Genomic DNA, 25,148 nt, shown 5'->3' on the forward strand with positions numbered 1-25,148 from the left:
TAATATCAGAAAATAATTAAAGGATTATGCTGATGATTGTTTAGGAGTGGGCCTACTAATTATCTTAAACCCAAATATATTTACTTAACTATCATAGGAGGAAGATAACCAACAAGTATTCACAAAAAGAAAATGGAGCTAGTGACGTTTTGGCAATTTTGTTAATAAAATGACTTAAACCAATGATCTATTATCAAAATAGCCCATTTACTAATACTAATCTTTACTAATCATTTCTGTTCTAAACCAAAGTTGATATTGATTTGTGTTATATGAAGCTCTAGAGCTGCTACAGATTCTATCAGGATCATGTTGGGTACAATAAATTTAACCAGTGGTGGAACAACATCAAACACTTATTGTATTGTATTGTTAAGATACAAAAAGGTGCTATGATCCCAACTTCCCTTCATTGACTGACTTCTTACGCAAAGGGTCACCCTGCCGGCTGTGCTCAGATTAGGAAAAATAATTAATATCCTGCATATTTAAAATTTTTTACCTCAGAAAATAAAAACAGCAAAAACTGAAATGTATATTATATATTTGTTCTATTAATATTTTGTATTTTTTACTAGAAACATCTGGTGGACCAAATTGAACCTCATGGAGGCAGACCTTGGGCAGCCCTGATTTAGAGGGATCTGTTGGCAGAATATGGCAGAAATGTGGCAATACAACAGTATACAAATATTCCCTTAATAACTATTACATTCAAAACAGATTATTCCTTTTACAGATTAAAAATGAAAACCATTGGCAGTAAAACACAGCCTTGTTCGGTTTAATACACTTGCTGCACTGCTAACATCAGTTTGCAGTCTAAAAGCTGTTCAGCTGCGGCACATTAATGTAAATGTACCTGCAAATGTCACTTGGGTCTGGTTAGAAGCAGGTGGAGGCTGTAGCTCATGTTGTTTACTTTGTCTCTTGTTCTTATGGTGTAACACCAGCAATGTGGCACCTGCTGTCAATCAAACAGACAAGGACACGCCCCTCCAGTCATCTGAGAGAAAAAGGAGCATTTCTGATATTTTCCCAAAGACGTTTTTTCTTCTTTTAATAATAAAAAAACTATTATCAGTGCGTTTAAATGTGATTCACGTGATTTCAGTTGGACTTTAAAGTGGCAAAATTTAGGCCAACTGACATTACTTAGTCAATTAAATTACTTAATTACTCCTCTGTATTTGTGATACTGTGATATGTTTTACCATAAACCATTATCCTGTAACAGTTGACTTGTGGCCACAGTGGCTAAATGTTACTCTAATAATTATCTCTAGTTTTGAAAGTACTCATAACACATGACAATTGCCCTTTTTAGTGTTACATTATTATATAGTAGAGAATTAGATTATGATTACTGATGCATAGGTATGTACACATCATATTACTGTTGTATCGACAAGTTAGACTGTTGCCAACATTATGTGTAGGCTTTATTTTCTTTAGTTTCTAAGGTGCCTCTAACAATTTAAACATGCACTACAGTATGCTTAATAGCATTAAATATCTTGTTTGTTGTGACCTCCCCCTGCAGTGCCAAAGACCGCTCTCTACTCTGTAATAAGCTCCATGGAAACAGCATTGGTTTGTTCACCAGAGACTTTTCAATAATCAACGAGCCATATGTGCACTGTTCTCTCCAGCTAACTAAGCATAGTATCACACACTCAACTGGTTCAACTCGCGGTCTCAATGGTCTATTTGTTTTTAATACTTTTTTAAATGTATCAACTTTGTGTGCCTTTGCAACCTGTAAAGCATGCTCTGGTGCACACAAAGTCTCACCAAGATTTTCACCAGTCTCAAGAGACAGTCGTGATGAGTTTTGACTCCTAACTGCCTCCAGTGCATAAGCATATATTATGTTTTTGAGCTCCCCGAGGAGCTCGATGGCAAGGCTGATTCATCAGATTAGTGGCTAGAAGTCTAGATCGTTGAATGTCATATTTGCATACACAGCACTGACTTTTTGTCTTAGCACAATGCTGGATGGCAGGTACAGAGACTTTGCAGCTGAGTAAAATGGCTAATGGGGAAGATAACTCATAATGAAATGACCAAACAAAATGCCAGAACTGCCATATTTACGCTCAGTGAAAGGACATTGGAGACAGAGGAGAGGTTATATAAAGAATGCAGTCGTGCTTTGCATTGTGATGCATTGTTTAAATATACTATGTGTATGTACTTATTTGTGTGTGAGTGATGAAAGCCTTTTTCCTGCTCACAGCAGAAACAATTTTTAACCCAGACACATTTTTTAGAGTTAGATTATGTGTCACCAAGTCGGCCACATTGCAAGTATTCAGCCCATTTTTAATGGAGGGGGAAAACTTTATTAAACTTCTGATTTAGCTGTCTTAAAATATGTGCAGAGTCTTTTCTAATGAATCAGATCTACCTACTCTTCTTGTTACGGTATAATGTTACGGACAGATAGCAGTTGCTAGCCTTAGAGGTGTGTTCAGACAGAATTCAGTGAAGGGAATATTTTGCTTTGTGTTATTTGCCTGAATTTGACCACTGGACCACTGTGTAATTCATGTTTATTTACCTCAAACAACCCATGTGTTAACTGTTCAGATGTTAGCTACTTACTTACTACTGAGCTACGTTGTTTCACCCCAAACATCCGATATTACAACTGTACAGATGTTAGCTTTAACGTTAACTAGTTAGTAACATACGCATTGCTGTTTGCCGTATGTTTGTGTGTCAGCTGAACCTCTGTCTGATCTCAGAACTCAGAAAGTCCAGTTCTTCTGGTTGTTTTCTTCCAGACTCACTCTTTGCACTGCTTAACTGCTGAATATATTTGTCATTTTCTTGCATATTTGTGAACCATTATGTTGAGCCAGCCAGTTCTTCAGTTGACCTTCATAATGATACTTTTGTGTCAGCCTGCTTCAAAGCCTCCACCATCAGCCCTGTCCCCAAAAAACAGAGCCACAGGACTCAATGACTACAGACCCATTCCCTCTGACCTCTGTGGTCATTAAGTCATTTGAGCGCCTTGTGCTGTCCCACCTCAAAGCCATCACTGACCCACTCCTGAACCCCCTGCAGTTCGCATACGCCAGGTAGATGATGCAATAAACATGGCCCTGCACTTCATCCTCCAGCATCTGAAATCCTCAGGAACCTATGCCAGGATCCTGTTTGTGAACTTGAGCTCTGCTTTCAACACCATCATCCAAGTTCTCCCAGCTTACTGAGCCTGACTCCATCTGCAGGTGGATCACAGACTTCCTCTCTGACAGGAAGCAGCACATGAAGCTGGGTAAACATGTCTCTGACTACCGGACCATCAGCACCAGATCCCCCCCAAGGCTTCGTCCTTTCTCCTCTGCTCTTCTCCCTGTACACCAACAGCTGCACCTCCAGTCATCAGTCCGTCAGGCTCCTGAAGTTCGTAGACAACGCTACCCTCATAGGGCAAATTCTCTGGTGGCGGCCTACAGGTGGGAGATTGACCATCTGGTGACCTGATGCAGTCAGAACAACCTGGATCTCTACAGATGGTGGAGATGGTTGTTGACTTCCCACCAAGAAAGCACAACAGAGGATTACACCACCATCATTGAGTCCATCCTCACCTCCTCCATCACCATCTGGTACGCTGCTGTCACTACCAAGGACATGGGCAGACTGCAGTGTATCATTTGCTCCTCTAAAAAGGTTATTGGCTGCTATCTCCCATCCCTCCAGGACCTGCCCGCCTCCAGGACCCTGAGGCATGTAGGCCAGATTCTGGCTGACCCCTCCCACCCCGGTCATAAACTCTTTGAGACACCTGTCTCTGACAGGAGGCTGCAGTCCATCAGGACCAAAACCACAAAGCTGGTCTCATCAACAAGGCCTGGGTCCCCTACTGACACTGACTCTTATATCCACCCCCCACTCTGATACATTAATGCTAATTTCGTGGATTTTATCTTGCACATTGCAAATATCAAAATATAATTAATGCATCATCCTGTGCAGATCCCCTGGACAATATTTTACACATTCCTGTGAACTGTACAGCTCTTCATTCATTTATTTAAATAATGGTCATATTGTACATGTTGTTATTTACATATATTGTCACTTCTTGTTGTCTATATTTTATCTTTATTTATATTATTCTTTGTTTACTGTAATGCACCAATATACCAAGGTAAATTCCTTGTATATGAAAACCTACTTGCAAGTAAAACCGATTCTGATTCTGATGACTTACATTCAAAGCATGTATAAACCACAGGTTAAACTCACTCTTCCCTTTCCCCTGAGACACTTGGACAGCCTGAGTAATGTCCATGAGACTGTGTGAGCGCAGGAGAATGGACTGTGGTCAGAGAGAGGGCCAGTGTCCATCTCTCTCCGTCTCTGCCTCACTCCATCATTGCAAACGAAAAGTGGAAATCTATTTCTTATGCTGTGATGAATGGTTCTACCCCTCTCATCAGTCTCACTCGTACTTGTTTGCCTTCCTCTTTTTCACCACTAAAGTAAAAGGCCAGAGGACTGGGAGGAGTCAATATTTGTGCGGCACAAGGAGTGTGGCTACAGGTTGAGAGACAACGTTCATTTCCACATGTACATCAGCACTTCGCCGTGTGGGGACGGAAGGCTCAACTCACCGTATGAAATCACAACTGACCGTAAGAAGCCAGGCCTTTCTTTTTCTTTTGTTTTACATAAGTTGACAATGCTGAACGTAGAAAAAGAAAGCTACTTGTCATTGACACATGATGTATCTCTTCTAATGTAATCACTTTCATTTACTCTATCCTCTCATTCTCTCAGCCTCCCCGGTTTATAGAGAGATGATTTTCTCTGGCAGATATTCTGAAAGCCACTGCTTTGCTTTTTTCCCCCAGACACATTCAAGAAGCTGGCATCCTTTTCATGTCACATTCCGTCTTTGGCCTCTTTCAGCCACGCTGTGCTGACTAGATGACATTTTATTGCTTACCCGCTGAAAATAAATTGTATATTCATTTAGACGGTTTGCCCAGCATTTTTCTGGTGGCCTACGAGTTGAGAAATGTAATCTGGACTGCAGTTTCCATCAGTAAAATGTATATCCCCCCCCCACACACACACACACACATATCACAGACTGAAGCTGCTATTCAGCTTTATGAATATACACTACAGTGGAGCACATGGCGAGATTTTCATGAAACCCATACGGATTGAAAGGGAGAAGGAGAAAAGACGTTGCTGTCATCGAAGAAGCCTTTGAACCTGACGCTTTTGGTCATTAAACCTTTTTAAATGTTCTGCAGTGCGCTCTCAGAGATTAGAAAATTACTTAGTACCTTTTCCTGACTGTTCTTAAACACTTCTGAGCTGGAAGTCGGGGCTTAGTTTTTAGCTGCTGTCACATCAGCCGAGGCAACAGCCATGGAGGAAGAAGAGAAGGAAGCAGAGTTTAAGCCTAAAGAAATGAGAGGTTATTAAAACAAAAACAGTTATTATCAACATCCCTGTTAGGGAGATATCCATATTGTTATTTTACTGAAAGCAAGAAAAACAATAGCTATAATGTACTTCCTTCTTCCTTCTTTCAGAAAGTGGAGTTTCTTTTTCCGATACTATGCAGAAATTATACTTATAATACTTACATTATACTTTAACAACCACAGGGAAGTGGTTTAAACGGATCAAGGGCCTGTGCCTGTACTGTACTGTATATGGTTATATAATACTATTTCATATCATGTCTAATAAACATAAACTGGCCTGAGTGCATCAAGGGTGCATCAAAGCTACTTAATCCAGGGTAACCGTTCCTTCTTCTCTAACAATAAGGCAGTCAACGGTCTCAACGGTCTCAAATAATACATTGAATTCCCTAAAATAAGCCTTTAACCGCATTTAAACTCTGCTGGAAAGTGTACCTGTCAAAATATATAATAGCAATGTTTTATTGTTTATTGGCTCACCATAGAATTGGATAAATCTTTAAACGTTAACATTATATGCAGCTAGTTCCACATGAGTGCCAGTGATTACGAGCTAAGAATATCCCTTTTTATAGAGAAGGTAACACTTAAGAGCTGACGTGTACTCTATAATCATCTTTTGAATATATTAAAACCAATATTAGAAAATGTTATTGTTTCCAGCCTTGTTTAGCTGATGTATTTTGAGTACATTTTATCAGAAATCGGCAAAATGAATCTCTGTGGATTGATGATTAGATCTGAAACAGCTTTGTGTTATTTATAAATAATAGACAAACTTATTGGTTCATTGAATTGGGTGTCCAGCAAAGCCGTGTAAAAAGAAATGACACGATGTGCAGAGATGAAGCTAAGGCTGTGATTGTATGTGTTGTGTGGGCAGTACACAGCAGCAGACACCTCATGAGAAAGCACCGCAGCCACCTGCGGACCAAGATCGAGTCTGGCGAGGGGACGGTACCAGTGCGAGGCCGGGGGTCCGTCCAGACGTGGGACGGCGTCTTACAGGGCGAGCAGCTCATCACCATGTCCTGCACGGACAAGATCACCAGGTCAGTGCTGCCAGATGTTACCTCTCGGTTTAAAAGGTTTTATTTTAGGAGTTTGAGGTTGCATTGTTTCTTTTTTTCTTTCTGTTTTCTCTGATTATATTCTGCCTCATTTCACTTGTTGATTTTGCTATTTGTCAACTGGGTCGAAACTAAATTGGACAAAAGCAGCTTTTAGTCCTGCTGCCTTTAGCATCCTGCAAACTGATTTATACCTGAAAGAGCCTGGTCGAGTTTAAACTGGAAATCTAATCAGTTATTTGTCAGATAAAGTGCTGTCCTTGCTGTCTTTTGTTGAGATTATGTAGATTTAGCCTCTAGGCAAAGAAAATGCTACTTTGTTCACTATTTTGCAAATTTGAACTGAGACTTTATATTTTGTGTGCAGCATTTCTTTCCCAATGCTGCTGATTGGGCATGTCTCTCTCCTAAAAGTAAAGTTTAGTAGATCCACAGTTGTATATCTCAAGCATTTGCCACTGATCTCAGGCAGATAGACTAAAGAAAACAGTCAACAACACCAGTACCAAATCCCTTAAATATAATTTCCTCTTTTCCAATCCCACCCCTGCTGAGCATTGTGGTTATTAGTGCATGGATTGTGTTGATTTTATTGTACAGTCAACATAAGATAACCTAACATATACTCCAGACTGTGTGATCAACATATCCTTTCACCCAGGAGGTCTCTGGTCTACGTAAGTGAAGAAAGGTAAAAGGATTGTTTGAAGGTTTAACTTTATTAGGAGATTATCTTCCTTATGAGAAGGAGTGATCTCTGTTTAAATAAAGCATTTTAGAATGGTGCTTCTAAAGCTGGCCAGAGGTTTGTCTGATATTTACCTTAGTGTATCTGTGTGTGTAGGTGCATGTTTGTGTTGCCATAAGCCATGCTGTATGTGAAATGTTTTGTAGTGCGGATGGTGACTATTGATTTCCCATATGTGACTTGAGCAGCTAATCCCGTTCTAATGAATTATTGTATTAATCATGTCATTGTTTTAATCACCAGATATGTAGGGCTCACTCTCCTCTAGCTGGCATATTAGTCATACAACCCTCTAGCTACCCACTGTGAGCTATTTATTTATAATTTAGGTATATGCCAAAATGTAAGGGCACGGTTTCTATACTAAAATTCTGGGTGACCCAAAAATTTGCTGTAGGCGTGCCAGCAGGGCTAAGCAGTTCGGCCTTGACATAATTTCAGTGTTCCAGTGTAGTGTCACTTATTTCCCATTTATTTATTCACTTATTCAGTCACTTGCTACTGGTAACACGTGTGTAGTTTACACAGAGAACACAAACACAATGGAGCTGGTGTATGTTCTTAAATTGTTAATGCATGTTGGCAAGCCTGCGGAGGACAGACGGTAATGCTAAATCAGGACAGCTTTGCTCTTCCGCCTCCGTTTTCACACTATCCTCATGTGTGAGGAGTGAAGGCATCGTTGTGTACACACTGGAGCATCTTTACAGGCCCAGGGAGGCATCTAAACACACACACACACACACACAAATATACGTAATGATATTCACTTACTGGATATTTATTATTTTGTGTACCTATGATTCAATATTTTAGTATTTTATCTGCTTCTGTTGCATACAGTATATCCAAGTATGACATTGGTCAAAATCTGTGTAACTTTTGCTAAACTGTTTCAGGATAATTAGAGAAAAGTTACAAAGTCAGTGAAATGTTCCACAGCAATATCTAGCATTAGCTAATTGGTCATACCAGACAAAGTAAAGGTGTAGCAGCAAAGACTTTGAGTTTGTTTAGGAATTCAACCTTTACATTGTATGAAAAAAAAAAAAATCTTACATAGTTACATAGTCTCACTTTAAAACAGTGACAATAACACATTTAGTAACATAAAATTAGGACATGTTTGATAACTTAACCTAAATTTGAAGTTTAGGGTAGTAAATGCTCACAGTGACACCCAATGCTGATATTTACTACATTCATCATCTTAGTTTAGAGTGCTAACGTGCTAACATTTGCTAATGTGCACTAAACACAAACTACAGCTGAGGCTGTACGGACTGTCATTAGTTTAAAGGGTTTTTTTCATAAACCAAAGTACTGGACAATTTTGACCTGACGGTGCTTCTGGGAACCATAATTGTATAAAAGAGAGCCGCAAAAAAAATACTCAAAATTGTACACAAAAGTACCCAATGAAGGTACTCTACAATAGTGATTCTTTACTTCCACCCTTGATGTGGTATTTTCTAACATATCTGAAATCAATTTTTAATATAGTCTCAGTTTTTCTGCCAGGACTGGGCCCCAACAGGAACTGAACCCATGAATTTAGCTTAGTAAGCACCGCACTGTGCCAACTGAGCCATACAGGACTACAGCTGAGCCACTGTTTGTGTGTGTGTGTGTGTGTGTGTGTGTGTGTGTGTGTGTGTGTGTGGAGAGAGAGAGAGGAAGCGAGGGACAGCGAGTAAGACACAGAGAGAGAGAGGTGAACCCTTCTCCTGTGGAGCCGCTGTTAATTTGACCAATTTGATTCAGTTGGCCAGGGCTGGAGATGGTGTGATTAAATCTACCCAGGTCACCAACGGGGGTGAAAGCAATTACTTTACAAAAAAATAGAGTGACGGGGGAGGGAGAAGGGGACACCCTGCTTTTCTTCCCTCCCACCATCCCCTCCCATCCATCCCACCAGGCCAGACAGCAGACGCACTCTCTTTGCTCCACAGCGTCCTCTTTCCGTTTTTTTATATTGCTGTAAATGATGGGTGGCCGTCGTTAAAGTGAGTGGGTCACCAAGGGCCAGTTTATCAAGGTCAGGTTGGAGGGTGGAACTGAGAGGAGGCTTAGGGCCGCAGACTCAACACAGCCACACACACACACATACACACACACACACACACACACACACACACACACACACTGCTGCAGTGTTAAAGCGATCCCCTGGATACTCTTCATGTCCTCTGTCACACTCATTTTGCAACCTCCCATTACTTTTTTATTTCCCCACTTCCTTCAGTTCCTGCACTTTATTATAGTTAGTTCAGCTTTGATCATCAGGGATTTTAGGATCTTTGCTCTTATCATAAACATTTTTGATAATGAGCAATTGCTCCACCTGATTTTCCTCATTGTGTTTCCTTAAGCCAGGCCCAGCCAAGCTCCTTTGCTAATATTTGATTTGAAGTCGACAGCTGGATTTAATTGAGGGCCTAAATGGCTTTCATATAACGATGATGTTCTCAATTCCGCTGCAGTTTTATGCAGATGAACACATTACTTTAATGGTCGCCGTTTACCGGGGGAGGGAAGAAAGGATAGATGTAGGAAGTGAGAGAGAGAGAGAGAGAGAGAGAGAGAAGAGGTCTCTCCCCTCTCCTCTCTTTAAATGCACACACCCAAGCCAGATGGCTGTCTTTTCTTGCATGAGATTAGAAGATGTTTCTGATTCACGGTGTCGCTTTCTGGGTAAATTAATATTTCAGGCTAAACTATTTCTGTTTTGGTGGAGCACTGAGGGTTTTGTGTGAATGTGTGTGCATTTCTTTTTTTTTTTGGAACAAAGCTCCTCCTCTCTGCCTGAGAGGGAAGGACAGATCTCACTGACAGATTGCAGGTAAGGCGCAGGCGGGGCGGCCGCTGCTTCGTGAGCGCATTCAGTGATTCCCAGAAAGCTGATGTTGATGTTAATTGACTGCTCGGGAAGCGAAAGGAGTCGTAATGAGTGATTATTAAGTCTGCAAGAGAGAAAAAACTAAACAAGCAGCCGCTGTAATTGCATCCATGATAAAGAGACATTGATTAACAAAAAGAACAATGATCTAAAAATTAGTAGCATAATGTCGAGCCTTTGATTGTGCCTCGCATAAGTTCATTAGTCCGGTGCACCGGAGAGTACACAGCTCAGGCACACAGCAGGCTCGCTCTCTCTATGAAGGGCAGGAATGATAATAAACACGGTAATTATCATTTTCTATCCATAAATTAGCATCTGCTGGTTAAATAAAGGGGATTTCGACAGTAGGTGGCACATGACCAGCTGGCTACATTATCAGGCGTCAGTGCGGCTGGCAGGATTAGCCCCACAGTGATTTTGTGTCACTCGTGGATTTCCCGAAACAAATCCTGAGGTGATCGGCCCTCGCGCTGAGCAATCGACGGGAGTTTTCCTGCAGTGCATTAACCTCACTGGCACTGATGAATGCACACATGCTAATGTGTTGTTCCATTTGTGTGTGTGTGTGTGTGTGTGTGTGTGTGTGTGTGTGTGTGTGTGTGTCTGTTTGTGTGTGTTGTCAGTCCAGTGGCTGTTATTCATCACGTCCCACATCAAGATAATGATCAAATTGTCTCTACCTGTCATTGAAGCTCTCACATCTCTCCTCTCTTTTTGTACCTTCCTCTCTCTACCCATCGCTCCCCTTTCTCCTCCTTTTCCCTCCGGTTCTGTCTTCCCACCTTTTCTCCCTCCTCCTTCAAACCATCACACTGCGTTGTCCCTGACCTCCTCTCTCTGTTCTTCCTCCACTCTCCCCTATCTCTTTCCTCCCCTCAGATGGAACATCCTGGGCCTACAGGGGGCGTTGCTGAGTCACTTTGTGGAGCCGGTGTACCTGCACAGCGTGACCGTCGGCAGCCTTCGCCACACGGGCCATCTGGGCAGAGTTCTGAACCAGCGGCTAGAGCGCCTGGGCCCACTGCCCGCCACGCACAGACGCAACCAGCCCCTGCTCAGTGGTACGACACAGACAGTCAGACAAGTCTTAATGTGATAATTACATTAAAGAATATATTGACTTTAGGACGTTTTCACACCAGAAAGCAGTACAATGAAATGAATTCACGAGTCATTTTAATATAGCTGGTGTGAACCTGTCGTGACATCACCCATTGGTTTGTGTAGAACCATTTCGAAGCCTCAAGTTTGGCATTTTGGCCGCTGCAATGACGGTTAGATGGAGCCAGCGGAGGTGACGTACTGCGAGTTGGGCTGCTCTCATTGGCTGCACAGTTTTGACTCGTCCGTAGCCAGAAACAATGGCAGCTCACCTGGTCACACATGATCTCGTATTACAGTACACTAACATATGTTTCTGAAAGGATTCTAGATGAGACAATGCAGTAACAGAATCTTGCCTCGCATCAGCACTGCTTAGTTTGATCTGAGTTTGGTGCACTGAGCTGGACAGACTCACTGAGAGTGACCAATCAAGAGGTAGTCCCAAAAGCATACGCAGGTTTATCGTCTATTTTACTTTACATTCGACCATAATTTACTATATGAACATCATAATGTATGGAAGAAGACTTGAAAATAGATACTGAGACCATAAACTCTTTAGAAAACAGTTTACTGAGCTCAGAAAGGAAGTTAAAATCAGCTCATTCTCCATTAGAGTGAATGGTAGCTGTAGCCAATGGAGCTCCCCCTGCTGGTCTTATGCAGGTTTTAAGACACTTCCGTGTTGGCTTCACTTTACAGACCCGGAAGCTCTGTCCATTATACATACTGTCAATGTGTTGGAAGCTTGGTGACATGTTGACTACTTGAGGGTACTTTATACAATGGGGTGTTGGATAGGTCTGCAGGTATTTCAGTCTCTCAAAGGTCAGAACTGTAAAGATGGAAATCTACTTAGTTGACTATTAAGGGGCATTAATCTTCCCTAAATTTATCCATTGTTATGATTAAAATATTGGTTATAGCCACTTAAAAAATGAATCTTCTCAATTTAATATAAAGCTTTACTACAGGGCATCACAGTGAAAGATCTACTGGGAACACAAGGGTGTCAACTTCGAATTACCAAAAATATTTAACTCTTTTAAAGCATGATGGAAATACCACCATGAATAGCCTGTAGCCTATCCAGCTCATTAAAAGCAACATTTAAATTAACTAAACCAGGAATTCACAGGTTGGTTGGCTTCCAGATGGTCTCATGAAAGTTTCCCGTTATTTCTTAATTTTCTTCAGCTAAATGACTGTTCTTTCTGTTCTTTAAACAGTGACATACTGCGTCATATGTATACAGTATCTTTTTTCAGTGGTGCCTTTAAATAAATATGTCATCTCCAGACCAAATGAATCACAACAGATCACACATGTAACACCCCCCCCCCACACACACACACACACACACACACACACACGCAGACGCTTAACAAACTCATGTACCCCTGCTTCTCCACAGTTACATTGTGCCAGCCAGACAAGCAACAGCTAAGAAGTTGTCTGGCACGCCTGCCTCCAGGGCTCAGCTGAGACCCGAGGCTTTCGTTTGTAGTGAAGATGAATACTGGAAGAGGATCTGAATGACACCCAACTTGTAGAAACTGCAACAGCCATCACTTCAGATCTAGGCCAGTTGGAGTGGCTGAGCGACAGAGACACACAGCGATGTAGGGCACATTTTGTTGCAAGCATCGTTGACAAGAACAAAGACGGTGACAATCACGTTCTATATGTACTACACACTCAGTGTCTATCATACTTGTAGCAGATTTCAAGTGTACTTCTTGAAGGGCATAGGAGCTCTTTGTGTTGCGGGCCTCTGCTCTGGGTAATTGGGTGCCATGAGGATGAATATTTTGTGAGGCCTATCCTCATCAAGATTGATAATTGTACTGAATTGTCCTCTGGTGATGATAGCTGGGATGGATTTATCATTGAATCCTCCGACCGAGGCCTTCAGCGAGCATTTCTCATGATTTGTTCATTGACTTCTTGAATGGAGTCGTTTGACTTGTCTGGAATGGAGAATTTGGTTTCGGATATTACAAGCTGTCGTTAACATTCGGAGGACTGTGGTCAGATATGATCCATTTGTTCATCATTCATACTTACTTATAATATTAAGTTATTCACTCAAACTATAATACACCTCACAGTAAGTACATAGTTTGTTTGACTGTAGTTATATAACTCAAGAATGATGCTGCTGAATGTCCTTCACGCTGTTTCTTAGTGCTGAGGGTTCCTTGTGTTGGCAAATGATGTAGACATGCCCTTTACCTCCTGACATCCCCTTTACTCAAAACAAAGGTGGTCCCCTACGTCTCCTGCCCTCCCCTCTGACACATGATGTGTGTTTTCTGCGTGTGTGTCCACACGTCCCAGGCTGTCAGATCTTTGCACCTGCAGCACCTTCGAGTAGCTACAGTCTATTGAAAGGTAGAAGGGTGAGGGGAGGGAAGGGAGAGGAAGGAAGATGGACAGACAGTGGAGATGGCCCTGCACCAAATCAATGTAATCACAGCCCTTATCAGACAGCCATTCAATCTGAAGGGAGCTCGGACAGAGAGAGAGAGAGAGACAGGCTGAGGGGAAGAGAGGGAGACGGCAAGGCAGGAAGGGAGGACAGAAAGAGAGAGCTTCAGTTGCATTCAGATGTCTGTGTGTGCGCCCCCCCCTCCACACACACACACGCACACACACACACCTCTTCTCATCTCCTCCTCCATCCTTTCATTGGCTCTGATGAGCTCCCCGGCTATTGTGTGTCCAGGGTTATTTAAAAGCAACACCCCTCGAGGAAATTCCCAGGGATCGCAGGGTCCGCTCTTATCGCACACAGCCAAAGCAGCTCCACCTGAACCCCGAGGGCCAAACACATCGATGGACTGACTTGTCCTTCACTCTCGTCCTGCTGCTCACTTACACTGCAGCGCCAACTGAAACTGTGGCTCTGTCGTTTTTGGGATAAGAAGAATCAGAACAACAAAACAACATTAATAATGGTTGTTTGCCACTTCTGTGGTTCATTTCACATTCACACAGAGAGAGACAGTGGTGTAAACTATTGGTCTTTTACTTTGATAATATGTCTGATTTTTGCCTTCTGACTCTTGCCCTCACTGGCAGCTTTGCGGTTACGTTTGTGCTGCCTGACTTTTTGTTTGCAGTACCGACAAAAGACCTCTTGCGTGGGTGGAGTCTTTTCAAGGGTACATCCCCATTGGCTCAGGAGTTTTTGAGTGACAGCTCAGTCCCCCAGACATTGTTCCGCCAGTGCAGAGAACGCGAGTCTGCCAGACAAAACGTGTACTGCAGAACAGACAACATAAGTGATGCATACTTTATTACACTTTATTAATCTTGTAGTGCATGACCAGGGCTGCTGTTTAGGGTACCCATGTGTGTTTGATATTTAAGGGACACAAAGGGATTTTATAGGATGTAATATTTACATACACTTCCAAATTCACCGTGTATCAAGAAGAACTAGATCTTTCCAGTCTAGTCTCATAAGGACTTACAGAAAAGGACAGTCAACCAGTACATGAGCACAACACCTGTTAGGGAAGAAAGTAGCTGTATGTTGTATAGCGTATAAGTGTACATAAGCGTTTGCTCAAAGCAGTTGGGGTTAAAGTGCCACATCCCAGCCTTTCTTATAAATGAGTTGCTGCCCTTCACACAGACACTGAAGACGTCCATCTGTTCACAGACCTGTTGCCTTATCACTCCACTGCTGCTCCATCCCCACAAGGGACATGTTTGAAAACCCTGCAGTACTACAGTAATGCAAGATAGATGCAATGTGTACACATAAACACTCAAGCTTTCCTTTACTGTGGCTCCACAGCAGCCTCAGATATTAAGCCATGGGTGTACTGTACAGTTATAAATCCCATAACCAAAGGCTCTAATTCTGCCTCTTTCATGTCTGCCAAACACTTCCCTGAAGAGAAATTGATCAAGTCTTCAATGAAGGAAAAATCAAATTGGCTATTACAGAAACAGAGGAGTCAAGTCCATTGAAGGGATGAAATGAGCCATGAATGGAGCGAGAGAAAGGAAAAGGATGGATAGGAGGGTCTATTGTTCAAAGAGGTGCGTCTCCACAAGAGAGAAGAGATGGGTAATAAGAGACTTGGAGGATTGTTACTGTGGCAGGCAATTCATTCCAGCTCCAAGGAGCTACAGAAAAGAAGGGCTGAGATTGGTGAATGGAAGAGTGAAGACGGGAAAATGAGTGTGGCAAGGAGAGAGATGATCTGCAGGCATGTATTGTGGTATTGTACATCAGGTATTGTACCATAACAAGCTGTCTGTCAGACGGCGAGATCAGAGGCAACTGTTGTTCACCCGTTTCACACAATCCGTCTGCAGATTTTCTATGAGGGTACCTTTAACATTGCATGATATAATAAATAACTGCGTTTGAAGTCAAGGTAAAATCCAAGACAGCGATTGCTTTGTGAAGACAGTTTTACAGATTTAAAGTGGATATAATGTTCAAGCAGCACTTAACTGTCAGATTTTGTTAGCCCAGATGCGTCTCTGGCACTATGACAAATATTGCACCCCGACTTTCTCTCTGTTGTAGTATTGTCAGCAATAAGTTAGAAAAGCCCATCTGTGATAAAGCACAATGTAACATGTTGTACTATAAATCATAGTACACAGCATCAGACTATTTCAGCTTTAATAACACACAGGTCAGCAATTTGCTTTTTTTTTTATTCTTATGTATTCTAATATTAGCATATGGATATAACACTTTGTGGGAAATACGTTGTTATCTTTGGACAGAGCCAGTCTTTGTGCTAAGCAAAAAAATAGGCTTCTATCGTGAACTGTGTCTGAGACGTGTGGCTCCTCTGACCTGTTAATGTGGGCGGCGAAGTAGAAAGCAAGACGTCCGACGATGTACAGGCGCTGCAGATGCATGCAGAGTTTCCAGGGCTTTAGCAAGAGAGGAAATATGTGTATTTCCCAAAACGTGGAACTATTCCAAATTTGTAGAAGTAAAAATAGTTTTACGGTTAATCACATAAAACCTTTTATAACCTTTTTACACTTTACACCTTAAAATCTGGGACAACAGGTTTTTAGCCTTTAGCTAACACTAATACAATTGTGGAGGTTGCACTGGGAAACTTTCAGGTATGACGGCGTGAAGCAGGATGCCTCTTTACCACTGCTGGAAACTTCCGGGCAGGCTGATTTCCTCACTCCATCCCCAAGCATTAAGTGGTTCAACATCTTCTACTGCTGCAGGCTGTACAGATCCAACACTTTCCGAACCCAGGATATAGTGGGAAACTGGCTCCTATGAAACACTCACTGTGGCCTCTCAAGGACATTTTTGCCCTGAGCTCTCATTTGTTTCTCACCCCACTGTCAGCTCCGTTTCCACCACAGGCCCAGCACCTCTGCCAACACCTGTGTTCTCAAAGCAGACAGCTAATTCTCTACACAGAACCCAATGTGACTGGCACTCACCTCCACCTCTCTCTTTCTCTTTCCTCGACTGATCGCTTTGTGTGCTTTGCTAGCGAGGCTAATTATTTCAGAGAGCGAAGGTAGAGAGGGCGGGACAGAGAGACATACAGTCCAGTGTTGGGGAGGGTTCATCTTTGTGACTGGAGATAATATTTACAGCGTACATCATATGAGGCAAACACTGTTAACTGCAGGAACTCTAGAGCAGACAAGCACTCGTACAAAGGCAGGAGCACGCTGCTTGTATGCTCAATAGCCCTCCCGTTCTCACCTCCCTGCCTCTCTCTCTGAGGGTATATCAAAGCTTCACAGAAACAGCCGTGCAGTTTCAGGCCCAGGTTGACTTGGCTTTTTGCAGCGCTGCAAAACTTCATGTCTGCCATTAGCCTCAGGGAGAGAGCGAGGGAAAGGTGAAGGAAGGTTAAATGAAACAACAAAGTGGAGGTTTGAAAGGAAAACGGCACATTTTCACTTCTTGTCTTGGTATTACTCACAAGTGTTACATTTTAAAACCCTTTTATGAAATGTTTTGCACAATAAAGCTCATTTGGAAATCCAGCATAAGTTCAATCTCTCTGCCCCGTGCTGTCTTCCCTGTAGGGCTGAGCAGTGCCGAGTATCAGCAGCCGGGGAAGGCCTCGTGCGTCAGTGTCAACTGGACGCTGGGTGACACACAGTTGGAGGTGGTCAACACGGCCACCGGACGGAGACGGGAATCAGGGACACCCTCACGTCTCTGCAAGCACGCCCTGTTCACCCGCTGGAACAGACTGTACCGCAAGGTGAGGGCAAACATAAACACATCTGCTCAGTGGCTGAACTGTATTTTAGGCTGTTGTGAAACACACAGACATTGTTAGGTGCCTGGTAGTTGGAGCACTTCCAGGACTTGGATGAGCATTAAACTGTCATTTGATTTGCGGGTACAAAACACGAGCAACAGAAAATAACACTGTGTTAGAAGATATCATGTTCTTTGATTAAAAAGTTAAAGGTATTAGACTGTGTGCAAGAAAAACAAGCTCACAAGCTTCATTTTGCTAAGAGGCTTAAAATTGTGTCGTGCACGCGAACTGAAGCAAACCTGATAAAACATTCAGCAATTTGAATTAGCTCAGATTCAGATTCAGGGTCAGTTTTGGATGAAACTGCGATGTGTTTTAACTGCAACAACAAAGAAGAATTCTGAATTTGTTAAAGCTCTGATTTACATATTTGACTGACTTCCTCTCCATAGTAATGGCATCTACGGTTCATGGATGTTGTAGTATTTACACCCAGCTGCCAGACCAAACTCAGAAGATTTCTCAGAAACAAAGAGCCAGTTTGTCTTTATTAGAGAGGTGACAGGAAATGAGGGAGATGCAGCAAAGATCCCAGGGATGCTGCGGTTCACGGTCGGTGTCTAAACCCCTAAACAACAGAAGCCCTCCAGGGACAAAGCTGAGATAATTAAAACACACTGGCCATTACACAGTGTTAAATTATCCAGCTCCGATGTCTCCATGTTGTGGAACACTGAGGGTATGATTAGAAGGAATGGGAATTTACAGATAAAGTTAAAATACTGCCAGAAGCAGCAGCTCCTCTCACTCTATAGAGGGTTTCTCATTGCAGACATTTAGACTCTCATGGTAGAAGAAGCACAGGTGTAACATTAATGATAGCTCTGTTCCATACAAGAATACCGGCATGCACAACGCCAAGGCACTGGCACAACTAAATGGAATACAGCTACTATTGATATTACTAACTACACTGTGGTTCGCTTGTTATGACATGTTGAAATTTCCGCTGTTAAAAAGTCAGCTGCTAATTTAAATGTTAATTAAAAACCACCCTCCACAGTGTATCTTTTGCTTGCTGGAAAAATATTATGAAGTACTATTTAATTAATATGAGCCTGAACAATAGTCCCGTTTTCATATGAGGAAATGTCTGTTCCACCACTCGACTCTACTGGCTCTCCCTGCGCATGCTCCTCAGCTGGAAAGCAAGAGGCATTACTCAGAGGATGTCAAAAACAATGCGCAATCCATTGCCATCAGGAATCACATGCAAGCAGTAACACATAAACACTGACTGCAGAGGTGCATGCCAACATCCACTCGGTGAAAAAGCACCGACACACGTGTTAAAGTCAGAGCGACAGAGCGCTGCGGCTGCAGGTGAACGCTCTGTGGACGATATGTGGAATTTCCTCTCTGCCATAGATACATTTGTTGGCCGGGCAGCATCTGCTGTCTATGCGGCTTATCAGAGACTGGCAGCTCAGATCTTTAACGTCAGCACGCAGACCCGCTGCACTTTCATTTGCATTCTGAAACTTTATGTAACAGACACTGCCTGCATCGCCAAATGGCGGCCGTTAAAGCATAATGACTATGAAACCATAATTATTTGGAGGAGTACTCGAGGAGGCCCCCACCCTAAGTGCTCCCTGCGCGCCGTATATAAGGGCCACGCTAGAGCAGTCGCACTAATCTCCAAAAGAAACTTTTACCCTCTCCCTCTCTCTCTCCCCACTTGTCTCTCCGCCGATCTTCATTGTTTCCCCTCGCGACAATAGGAATGCGCAAAAAGCACAGAGAATGTTCAATTGCTTGTGAAATTTAAATGGGGAGATTACACAGCTGTTGAAGCCCCCCCACAACCTCCCAACCCCACCCAAATGCATTTGTGCCGGCTCATTCGTTTTGTTTGGTCGCTCTTCTTCTTCTCCCCTACCTCACAGAACCTTTAGCCCCTCTGCCCCGGCTTTATTCCTCTCTTTGTTTTCTCCCTCCTATCTTCACGTCTGTCTCTGTGTCGCTTTTATCTGACTGCCGATTGCTCTCTCTTTCTCTCTCTCACTGTCTTTCCTCTTCTCTCTTGCCTGCTCGCCCTCTTCAGTTGGGGATCCACGTGTCCAGCTCGGCGGACCGCCAGCTCATGTACTGCGAGGCCAAGATGGCGGCGCGTCCTTACCAGACAGTGAAGCAGCAGTGGTTCAGATCTCTGCAGGAAACGGGTCTCGGTACCTGGGTCAAGAAACCGCCCGAGCAGGAACAGTTCCTGCTGACGGTCTGAGGAAGTGTGTGTGTGTGTGTGAGTGTGTGAGCGAGATAGAGAGTGTGTGTTTGTTTAACCACCTTTATTTTTTTAGTGTAAGATGACTCCATGCTCTTTACCAACATCCTGCTTCACACCTTCATAGCTGGAAGTTTGCCAGAGCAACCTCAAAACTCGAGGCTATCACCAACATCTGTGGGTCTGTGTGTCTGTGTCTGTGTGTCTGTGTGTGTGTGTGTGTCATCCACCCAATAGAAAAACGACAAGAGGAAGGTCAACTGGACGGACCCCGAAAAGAAAACAGACATAAAAGATGGTCTCTTTCTTTGACTTGCCCTTCTTTAAACGTACAAACACACACACGTTTAAGCAAACACACACCTAAATGCCCCCCTCTTCGACTGTCAAGGAAGGGTGGGGTAACCTTGAGCAGAATGAAAGGCAGCCGCTATCTTGTCATCAGCTATTTCCGGGCCCCAAGGCTCCCGCTGAGGAGCGGAGCCACGGGGGAGAGAGTGTGAGAGAGAGACAGAGAGTGAGAGAGGTCCACGTCCAATTATCAGCCCTGTCAGGGTGACGGGTGATAGAGGAAGAGGAAGGGAAGAGATGGGAAGAGAGTGAGAAAAAGAGAAGGACCAGCCCGCCTCACCTTCCCTCCCTCATTTCTGCCTTTGTCCTCCTCCTCTGACTCACCCTTTGACTCCTGACTTCCGTCTCCTTTTGTCTCCACCTCTCCCTCCTTGCCCTCTTTCCATTTTCTTCCCTCCTCCACCTCGCCTCTTCTTTGTCACTCTCTCGTCTTTGCTTGCGCCTACCCCTCCGCTCCCCCCTCTCTCCCCCCTCTCCTGCCTTTCAAGCTCGGCGGAGGTTAACACGACATGACGACAGGTTAATACACTCTCATTTTTTTCTCTCTCTCTCTCTCTCTCTCTCTCTCTCTCTCTCGCTCTCTCTCATCCTCACCCCACTGGGTAGAGAGAGGGAGAAGAATAGAGGCAAGGTACATAAACGCAGCCATTACAGCCTGCTTAAGTACAGGTGGAGGTGATGATGGAGGGAGGGGAGTAGTTTCCTGTGTTTTCCCTCACTACATTTATTTCCTTTCTCGTTCTGTCTCAGCCCGCCACGGCGTGTTTCCGTACGTCTGAATCAAAGCTTGCTGCCAATGAGAGCGAGCTTCGGTCGTGACTCATTAGGGAGGCCTCGTTGACCTGATCGACTTGTGCTTTTGTTCTGTGGTCATGACCGCCCTGAACAGATAATAGTCGAGGTGGAGAAAAGTTTTGTAAGCCCGCAACCCCTCACTGTCAGTGCTGTGATTTTATTTGTAAACGCCATTAAACTCACAACCTTCTCGTACGAATGATTCAAAATCAGCGAGGGGAATCTCTGATGTACATTTGCACCACTTGCTATTGTTTATGTCTCTGAGTATTTCATGTAAACATACACACTGTGTGGGATTCCTTTATGCAGCTTAGTGTTGATACCCATTCTGATCCTGACTGTGTCGTTCTGTCATTGCTGTATTCTCTTCAAGGTTTTTTTAGTCGAGGCATCCAAACCGCCACCAGCCTGGCTCAGTCAGCAGCAAAATCTAAGTAGTGAGAGTGACATCTAGTGGTGTTTTTCTGTTGTTGTTTCCCCTGTGCTGCTCCCACCCAGCCCCCTGCTCTGCCAGCATCCTGTGCTCCGGTGAGGGTACGGTATCAAATCAAACTGTCTCACCGTTGGAAGTGTAAGAATGAGACCTTCGGTGGAGATGAGGCTCTGACACACAGGCAGATTTACACAAGAGAGAACTTGACCCGCATTGTGACCAATTTCTACCCATTTAACAGGTCTTTAATAGGTCGAGGATATTGGCCAATCAGTAACGCTCAGTCTTCACAGCTGTCAAAGTGATATTTTTTGTTTTAAAGATTTAAAGCTCCCCAAAACTTAAATGACCAAAAGTAAAAGCAACATTCTTAGTAACTTATTGAGAGTTACAGCAAAAAATGTGGTTTGTTCAGATTTGATTGACAGTGACCAGATTGGGATTCAGATGTTTGCTAAATTATGATTGGTTCACTGAAGCAAGCAACATTGCCTTTTTCTAAATGAAGCCTCCACCTACTTGAAGTCAGAGCACAAATCCAGGAAGCTCTCATGTGAAATAACCAAAACTGCTCTAACTTTGCCAGAAAATATTTGTGACTCTCAGTAAAAAGCTGATCGAGAAAACGGGGCCTTTAAATGATTTGTGTGAAAGGTAGTGTCCCAGCGTCTCCTCTAACACTGAGCAGGTATGGTTGGGTCTCCCTTTCAAAGACGACAGCACTAAAAATATTTTAGTATCTCATGTTTCACTGGAGTTTTTATGTCCCATGATGGTCTGCATGTCACTTTAAAGGCTTTTTCATCACGACGAGAATACAATTCTGGGAGACATTTACTTTTTATGTCATGACGATGACAAAATATAAAGATATTGCTCCTGTATATTATTTGCTCGTGGCATTAACCTTTTAGGGCCCCCTATTGACCACCACCTATATCAGCAGCTTTAATATGCACCCAGAGAACAACTTCTTCTTTGTTGGAATAGTATCTGGCCCCAGACTTTCTGCCTGTCACATGGTTTGTGCTAATCTAATTAAATGCAACTTTATTTAGAAAGATAAACAGCGTAATTTAAAATAATAATAAAAAAAAGGAATTAAGGGCAACGAGAGAAGGAACAACAGGGCAACAACATTAGTTCATAAAGCCTAATTGACATAAAATGAACCTGGGAATTCTGGGGCTCCTGGGGGTCTGAGGGTCTTGGCCTGTGGCAGCTTTAATAAAAAACATTGGACGTCAGTTTTCAGGGACTCATGTTGCCTGATTCTTTGTTTACACCTCAACCGAGCGCTGGAAATCCTGAATCTGCTTTACCATGGCAGCAAAGATCAGACTTTGTGTAAATCTTGTCTGTGTGTATCAAAACCGAGAGTCAGTGTTTGTCTTTCATCAACATGTGGTACAGATTGTTTACTGTCTGAGCGTCTGTCATCAGCCTTCATAACTTCAGACCTCACACGGTTTGTCAACAACAGGTAACAACACTGCTCGTTGCTTCACACCACGTTTCATAATGGCTGCATTAGCCATGAAAACAGATTTGCAGATTTATTTTGAGAGATAATAAATATAAGGCATGTCTGAATGGCAATATTGTATCAAAGAGTGTACATATGTATAAAAGATGTTGACCAAGATGTGAAAGAGATCCTAAAATGTCTAATTATGATGTAAATTAAAGTATATGAAGAATTGCTGCTAAGGTCTGTAAATTGCACTTCAGTAACAAATAAAAAGTGAATGTTTGTACTGTATATGTGAATAAAACCACAAAATCTTGTAATTTTACCTTGTCTTGATAGTTTTTTGATTAATCACCTTTTAGGTGTCACTTAAATGTGTAATATTGTATCTGAGCACTGATATGGAGCCATTCCCACTTTGACAGTCTCATGATCATCTTCCTTTAGCCAGCGCTGGCCCGCCCCAGGAGCATCCAGACAAATATTAAAGAGGCCGCCCTCCCTCCTGCCTCTCCCAGGGGAAATCCATGGGCAAATGGTTATCTCTGTTAGGCTCGGTGGCAGGTGTCATACAGACCAGCCACCAAATTAGCCTGGAGGAAGAATGAAGCGAAGAAGAAGAGGGCGAGGGGGGATCGAGGTATGCCTCCTCAGCGCCATCCACCCTCCCCCCTAAGGCCATGGAGTCGACTGTGTGCTCTACAATAAACATCATAATTGACAATTTGCTCCAGTGGCTGGTCACGGCCAGCCGGCTGTAATCTAATGGACGCGGACAGAGAGGTAAGACTCCACAGAATATTCTCTCTCCCAGTGTTGAGCTGTTACTCAATGAAATCTAAGAGCCATAACGCTCTAAGTATGACACTATTTCAACATGTAGGCTCAGACCAACATACACTACTTACAGAAGGATAATACCTGCTTTTATGAGTGGCCAGCATCTTCAGTAAAAATGATCCAACAATGCTCCAACCTTAATTTTGGCACCAAATGGCCTCCCTCAGAGTGCAAAAGACAGTAAAAATTGTGTGAATTAAAGTATATTCACTCAATTACTGTATGTAAGTTCAAATACTGCATGTCTCTAATTGTACTTTTTTTTTTTTTACTTCACTATATTTCACAGGGAGATTTCACCACCTCGCATACCGTTTTATTTAAACATGCAATAACTGATTTTGGCCACCTGAGGGCCGCATAAAGAAGTTGTGAACCCGACATTGACCTATTAAGCTGATATAGTGAAGTTGTTAGCAAACAGTTGCTTATTTATCCATACAGCAGTTATGGAGCAACATTATCATTCATTGGGAGTCATGTTTGTGGCCACCCAGTGTCTGTCTGCATGTGGTGCTGAGCAGGATGAGGGAACCAAAAACAGTAAAGTTACAGCCATACAGCTAAACACTGAGCTCAAACTCTGTAAAGCTCTGTAAAGCCGAGGGGAGCTGCAGATTCATGTAACAGTCCTTTGTAGGTTCACCGCTGCCACCCACCCCTTTCACATTGTCACATTATTACCAATATTCAATACGGCCTTATTAAATAACATGGATGGCCAAACGAGATTATTTCATACAAACGAGATCAGAGAATAATTAAAACAGATTTGTGTAGTATTAGTTATTTTAATTTCCTACCCCATTAGATACATCAGGACCCCTCAGATTAATCTAGTGACCCATTGGGGGTTGGGACACCGGACTAAACTCTAACAGTGTAGTATTTACAGTACTAATGCACTGCAATATCTGTACTCTTAATAATAGGGATGCACAATATGGACTTTTTTCAGCCGATATGATAACTGATAAATACCTGCTTTTCATGACCAATACCTATACAATAACCGATAAATTTGCTTTTTTCAAGTTTAAAAATAAGTTTATAACCTGTAGTTTTTACACACCTGAGGGTGATGAAGGTAAATAAAGTTTTAGGGAGCAAAGATAGATGATTAATGCTCCATAGCTCTGTTCATTATAAACTCCATAAACAGACTTTGGGTTGTGTGTGTGTGTGTGATGTATATGAATTGGAAATAAATGATCATTAATATCAACTGATAATTCTCTGGCTGTAATTAAATCATCCTCATAATTTATAATAATATGAATTTCCCATTATCAGCCAATAATTTATCTGTCCTGATGATTTTTATACATTTTGCTAATAATACTTCTACATGTAATGTAATTTAAGGGTCAGAGTAATATAGGTGTGTGTAAAAATAAAAAAGGTTAATTAGACATGAGCTACAATGGTATCACATCTACAGTGACA

The 25,148-nt window shown here is 42.7% G+C and overlaps 1 protein-coding gene across 2 annotated transcripts in view; it reads left to right on the forward strand.

Annotated features, from left to right (window-relative positions):
* Positions 1 to 23,187, forward strand: part of adarb2 (adenosine deaminase RNA specific B2 (inactive)) — a 174,842-nt gene extending 151,655 nt beyond the window's left edge. For both annotated transcript variants that reach the window (XM_051411111.1, XM_051411113.1), the window contains 5 exons: positions 4,504 to 4,655; positions 6,349 to 6,517; positions 11,065 to 11,246; positions 17,341 to 17,522; positions 19,633 to 23,187. In XM_051411111.1, coding sequence (XP_051267071.1) covers positions 4,504 to 4,655; positions 6,349 to 6,517; positions 11,065 to 11,246; positions 17,341 to 17,522; positions 19,633 to 19,809 — 862 coding nt within the window. In that variant the 3' untranslated portion in view covers positions 19,810 to 23,187. The remainder of the gene's footprint in view (positions 1 to 4,503; positions 4,656 to 6,348; positions 6,518 to 11,064; positions 11,247 to 17,340; positions 17,523 to 19,632) is intronic.
* Positions 23,188 to 25,148: the final 1,961 nt, after the last annotated feature.

Source organism: Dicentrarchus labrax, unplaced genomic scaffold (assembly GCF_905237075.1).
Source record: "Dicentrarchus labrax unplaced genomic scaffold, dlabrax2021, whole genome shotgun sequence".
Taxonomy (NCBI): Eukaryota; Metazoa; Chordata; class Actinopteri; family Moronidae; genus Dicentrarchus; species Dicentrarchus labrax.